Below are 6,000 nucleotides of genomic sequence, written 5' to 3' on the forward strand. Positions count from 1 at the left end.
ACTTTGTTGCCCAGGCTGGTCTCGAACTCCTGAGCTCAGGCAATCCACCCACCTCAGCCTCCCAAAGTGCTAGGATTACAGGCGTGAGCCACTGCACCCAGCCGCAGTGATTTTTTTTTTTTTTTTTTTACTTAAATAGAGGGTTTTACTTATAAATTTATTATGTTAATTATTCCATTGGTTTAGATTTATTATTTTTATTTTAATTGTACAAAAGCTAAGAAAGAGCCCTCTGAAATTGCCACCAGAAATCGCCATTTAGGTGATTGGTCGCACTTTATTAATATTCTTTTTTTTTTTTGAGACAGAGTTTCGCTCTTGTTGCCCAGACTGGAGTGCAATGGCACGATCTCGGCTCACTGCAACCTCCACCTCCCGGGTTCAAGCAATTCTCCTGCCTCAGCCTCCCGAGTAGCAGGGATTACAGACATGCACCACCACGCACAGTTAATTTTGTATTTTTATTAGAGATGGGGTTTCTCCATGTTGGTCAGGCTGGTCTCGAACTCCCAACCTCAGGTGATCTGCCCGCCCACCTCAGCCTCCCAAAGTGCTGGGATTACAGGCATGAGCCACTGCACCCGGCCTTTTTTTCTTTCTTTTTTTGTTTTTTGTTTTTTTTTGGCAGAGTCTTGCTTTGTCACCCAGGCTGAATTCTTGGTTAGATTCTTGAAGGGCTTTGGCAAAGAATATGACAGGGTCCTGCCCTGTCACATAGTAAGCACATAACTTCTCCAATCCTCCCTGATGTGCATATTACCTGGGCTTGAAGACCAGCTAATGTTTTTTGTTTGTTTGTTTTGTTTTGAGACGGAGTTTCGCTCTTGTTGCCCAGGCTGGAGTGCAGCAGTGCGATCTCGGCTCACCCCAACCTCCACCTCCCGTGTTCAAGCGATTCTCCTGCCTCAGCCTCCTGAGTAGCAGGGATTACAGACATGCACCACCACACCCAGCTAATTTTGTATTTGTAGTAGAGATGGGGTTTCTCCATGTTGGTCAGGCTGGTCTCGAACTCCCAACCTCAGGTGATCTGCCCACCCACCTCAGCCTCCCAAAGTGCTGGGATTACAGGCGTGAGCCACCGCACCCGGCCTTTTTTTCTTTCTTTTTTTTTTTTTTTTTTTTTTTTTTGGCAGAGTCTTGCTTTGTCACCCAGGCTGAATTCTTGGTTAGATTCTTGAAGAGCTTTGGCAAGGAATATGACAGGGTCCTGCCCTGTCACATAGTAAGCACATAACTTCTCCATTCCTTCCTGATGTGCATATTACCTGGGCTTGAAGACTTCAGCTAATGTTTTTTTTGTTTTTTTGTTTTTTTTGAGATGGAGTTTCGCTCTTGTTGCCCAGACTGGAGTGCAGTGGTGTGATCTCGGCTCACCCCAACCTCCACCTCCCAGGTTCAACCGATTCTCCTGCCTCAGCCTCCTGAGTAGCTGGGATTACAGGCATGCACCACCACGCTTGGCTAATTTTGTATTTGTAGTAGAGATGGGGTTTTTCCATGTTGGTCAGGCTGGTCTCGAACTCCCGACCTCAGGTGTTCCGCCTGCCTCAGCTTCTCAAAGTGCTGGGATTATAGGCATGAGCCACCATGCCTGGCCAACTTCAGCTAATTTAAAGCAATTAGCAAAGAAAGAAAAGTTGATTAGTTGAGCACCCATGTGCCAGGTGCAGAGCTAAGCATTTTATCATATATTGTTTCATTTACTATTCATTCACCCATCTTAGGCTTTAACGGTCTCTCTGTGATATTTCTTCTAATCTTGTCAAGTTTAGATTATTCTGCTTGATGGGAAAGGTGGAAACACAGGAATCAAGTTCTGTTTTCTCATCATCTATTGATACTTTATTATCTTCCCTCTCTGGCAGTGGATCTCTTATGTATTACATGTAGCCATCTGTTCTAAGAGTTCACCTTCCTGACACCATACTTTAAGATTCAAGTTGTTGGCCGGGCACGATGGCCCACGCCTGTAATCCCAGCACTTTGGGAGGCTGAGGCGGGTGGATCACAAGGTCAGGAGATGGAGACCATCCTGGCTAACACGGTGAAACCCCATCTCTACTAAAAAATACAAAAAAAAAATTAGACGGGCGTGGTGGCGGGTGCCTGTAGTCCCAGCTACTCGGGAGGCTGAGGCAGGAGAATGGCGTGAACCCGGGAGGCGGAGCTTGCAGTGAGCCGAGATCACCCCACTGCACTCCAGCCTGGGCGACAGAGTGAGACTCCATCTCAAAAAAAAAAAAAAGATTCAAGTTGTTCTTTCCCTGGTTTGTATCTGTTTTTTTCTTGTGTATACATGTCTGATCACTCCTTCTGAAGCTACGATGATTTTTTCAGATGTCTTTACGTTTTCTCCTTCATAGAGATTGTTATTGAACTATTAGAATTTTTATATTATGAGCTTTAAGAAAGGAAGGTCACTTTCCCCATTATTCTCATAGGTTGTTCCACATTAACCTCCTTCAAGAGTATCAGTTTCTCTGTTTTCGGAGGTCTTTGGTTATATTTGATCCAACTTTTATAGCAAAGCAAGATCATGATGAATTTTGCAGTGTAAGGGGTTTTGTCTATAGGTGGTCCAGAACCAAAACTCTGGTTTGGGGTAGGCAAGAATCTCAAAGGCAGAGTCTTCTAGGGAGCATCCTAATGGCAGGGAGAGAGGATTATAACACTGGATACCCGACAGATGTTCAGTCCGTCCTGATTGCTGTTCATTTCTCATCCTGCAGTGTGGGCCAAACTGAAATTGCAGAAGGCTTCAGAACGATGGCAGCCTGACACTGAGGTGAGTACTAATGTGGATGGTGTTGGGGATAGTGTCAAGTGATAGAGAGCTCCCTCACCATGTAGAAGGGAGGCGAAAGATGGTCCCTGGTGTACTGCAGCAGCGAGTAGAATGTGACAATATCTACAAATTGACTTTTCCTTTTGTTTGACACGGAGTCTCGTACTGTTGCCCGGGCTGGAGTGCAGTGGTGCAATGTCAGCTCACTGCAACTTCCGCCTCCTGGGTTCCAGCAATTCTCCTGCCTCTGCCTCTCGAGTAGCTGAGATTACAGGCGCCCGCCACCATACCCGACTAATTTTTGTATTTTTAGTAGCAACAGGGTTTCACCATGTTGGCCAGAGTGGTCTCAAACTCCTCACCTCAGGTGATCCACCCACGCATGCCTGTAGTCCCAGCTACTTGGGAGGCCTAGGCACGAGAATCACTTGAACTGGGGAGGTGGAGGTTGCATGAGCCGAGATTGTGCCACTGCACTCCAGCCGGGGTGACAGAGCAAGACTCTGTCTCAAAAAATAGTAATAATAATTAGCCAAGTGTGGTGGCGCATGCTTGTAGTCCCAGCTAATTGGGACTGAGGCAGGAGGAACGCTTGAGCCCAGGAATTTGAGGCAGCTGCTGAGCTATGATCATACCACTGCACTCCAGCCTGGGTGACGGAGTAAGACCCTGTCTCTTTAACAACAAAAAGACAGATTGTATTCTGCCATTCAAATTTTGAAATGGGCCAGGTGCAGCAGTTCATGCCTATAGTCCCAGCACTTTGGGAGGCCAAAGCAGGCAGATCGCTTGAGCCCAGGAATTGGAGACCAGCCTGGGCAACATGGTGAAACCATATCTCTACAAAAAATACAATAATTAGCTGAGAGTGGTGGCACATGCCTGTGGTCCCAGCTGTTCAGGAGGCTGAGGCAGGAGGATTGCTTGAGCCCAGGCTGTCGAGGCTGCAGTGAGCTGTGATTGCACCATTGCACTCCAGCCTGGGTGACAGAGCAAGAACTTACCTCACAAAAAAAAAAAAAAAAAAGAAAAAAAAATCGAAATGGCAAGTGGGAGTACCCAATCTCATGTTCTGCCATGGGGATTTATAGACTAAAATGCCGAGACTCTGTATCATGTATTAGATCTCCTTTGAGGAAAGCATCTAATGAGAGATGATACTCTCATAGCGACAGGGAGATGTCCTTGTTGGTCTTATGATGGTCATCCCAAGCAGCAGGTTTCAGAGATGAGGAATGACATGTATGTAAGGAATGGTATTGACTCACTCCAAGTCCCATAGTAACTGACAAAGCCTTTTTTTGAGTCAGTGGTTTTCAGTATTTTTTTCTTTTTGGCAGCAAAACTCTCTTCCACTTGTAATATAGTACTCTGATATATAAAATAGAATCAAGCAGAATTGCTCTGGACATGGGGAAGCTCAGACTTCCTGGCCTCCCTTTCCACCCCTGCAGTTGCCTCTGAGCAGAAACCTGGGATTCTTGGGAACCATTTGAGAACTGCTGTTGTAGGTCAGCCTTTCTCAACCAGGGTTCCCCATCTTAAACATAGAGAGCTAAATGAACTATTTTTTCAGATACTCTAATGATGGGTCATGACTGATACCATTCTAGATGTCTACGAGAGAAGTTAATTCATTGCACACGGTGGCTGCTTTGGGGCAGTGGGACTTAATTCTCTTGTGGAACCCCAGTTGAGAAAGGCTTAGATGAATGCCAGTCTTAGTGTACCAGAGTATGCCATGGAATCAGGCCAGGATGAGCTCAGGTACCTAGAGATTGGTTCCAAACATTTCTTTTAGAAGAGCTGTCTAACAAAGTGTACCCCTTCCTTTTCAGGAAGAATATGAAGACTCAAGTGGGAATGTTGTGAATAAGAAGACATATGAGGATCTGAAAAGACAAGGACTGCTCTAGTGTTCAGGGATGTAGCTCAGCTTTTGGGCTAGCCCAGGCTTCCCTGAGATCTGCTTTTTCTATTTCTCCCAACCAAATCCTCTTAAAGACCCTTTGCTATGTAGTCTCATGGTCTAGCATGCATCTTGTAGAAACAAGGCATGCTGGCAGATTGCAGGGTTGAGATGTGTTTTATCTGTTTTATATTTTAAAAGATTCTGCCAGAAAATAAAACCAGACCTTATTCTAAAGCCCAGGGTTATGGACCAACTCAGTGCTTCAGGTCTTAGTGCCTCCATACCTCTTCCTCACCAACTTTAGTAGTAGCTGAGATTTAATGGGCACCTGTTATGCTACATCACGTTCGGTAAATCTGACCTGACCTCTTTCCCCACCCTCCTTTGTTGCTGCTTCCCTGAATGAGTATTACCCCAGGATGAGATCTGCCATCAGCTTAGTTAGCCATTGATGCAAATACTAGGGAAAGACTAGGAGGATGAGCCAGGGTTGCTACTAAGGACTAAGTGTCGCACCAAGATTTGCCTTTTGTATTTGCATAAAGAAAGGAGTTGGAGCTGGTTGCAGTGGCTTGTGCCTGTAGTCCCAGCTACCTGGGAGGCTGAGGCAGGAGGGTTGCTTGAGACCAGCCTAGGTAACATAGTGAGACCCTGTCTTATTTAAAAAAAAAAAAAACGCATGGTGGCATGCACTGTAGTCCCAGCTACTCAGGAGGCTGAGGCTAGAAGATCCTTTGAACCTAGGAGTTTGAGACCAGCCTGGGCGATATAGTGAGGCCCCATCTCAAAAAAAAAAAAGAGGGGGGAGTTGGGCTGTATTGGAATGGGCCTGCGGCCCAACATACAAGGGAACTAGGACCAACAGTGACTTCACCAGCTTGCTAGGTCAGAATGAGAGACTGGTGGGTCTGTCTACCTGTTTCTTCTACAAGATCCCTATTTGACTATAAAAGTAGCTAATACTCACATGTTCTCCAAGCCCAAGTAGCCATGGTAGAGTTGGGTAGAGTTGAGCAGCTGCCCCAGGATCCAAATGTGTCTGAAACGGAAAGAACTAAGGCAACCAGGAAGGCACTGATCTGCCTTATAAGTACAGTCATCTGAAAGTCAGGCCTGCTGCAGGACAGGATCCTCCAGAGACCCCATTTGCCTCTCAACGCTCAGACCTTCAACTGTTTTTTAATAAATCTACTTTTTTAAAAAATGTTAATCTTTTTCTTTATATTATACATTTATATCTTATTTTTCTAAAAACCTGCCAAGAACCAGTGCCGCACTTGTCCCATGCAGAGGCAGGCTG

At 45.6% G+C, this 6,000-nt stretch overlaps 1 protein-coding gene across 1 annotated transcript in view; it reads left to right on the forward strand.

Annotated features, from left to right (window-relative positions):
• The window catches only part of SF3A3 (splicing factor 3a subunit 3), a 33,208-nt gene extending 28,274 nt beyond the window's left edge, over window positions 1-4,934 (forward strand). Inside the window, exons 16-17 of the mRNA XM_024248265.3 lie at window positions 2,733-2,788; window positions 4,627-4,934. Of these exons, the coding sequence (XP_024104033.1) occupies window positions 2,733-2,788; window positions 4,627-4,704 (134 nt within the window). The 3' untranslated portion in view covers window positions 4,705-4,934. The remainder of the gene's footprint in view (window positions 1-2,732; window positions 2,789-4,626) is intronic.
• The last annotated feature ends 1,066 nt before the right edge of the window (window positions 4,935-6,000 follow it).

Source organism: Pongo abelii, chromosome 1 (assembly GCF_028885655.2).
Source record: "Pongo abelii isolate AG06213 chromosome 1, NHGRI_mPonAbe1-v2.0_pri, whole genome shotgun sequence".
Classification (NCBI taxonomy): Eukaryota; Metazoa; Chordata; class Mammalia; order Primates; family Hominidae; genus Pongo; species Pongo abelii.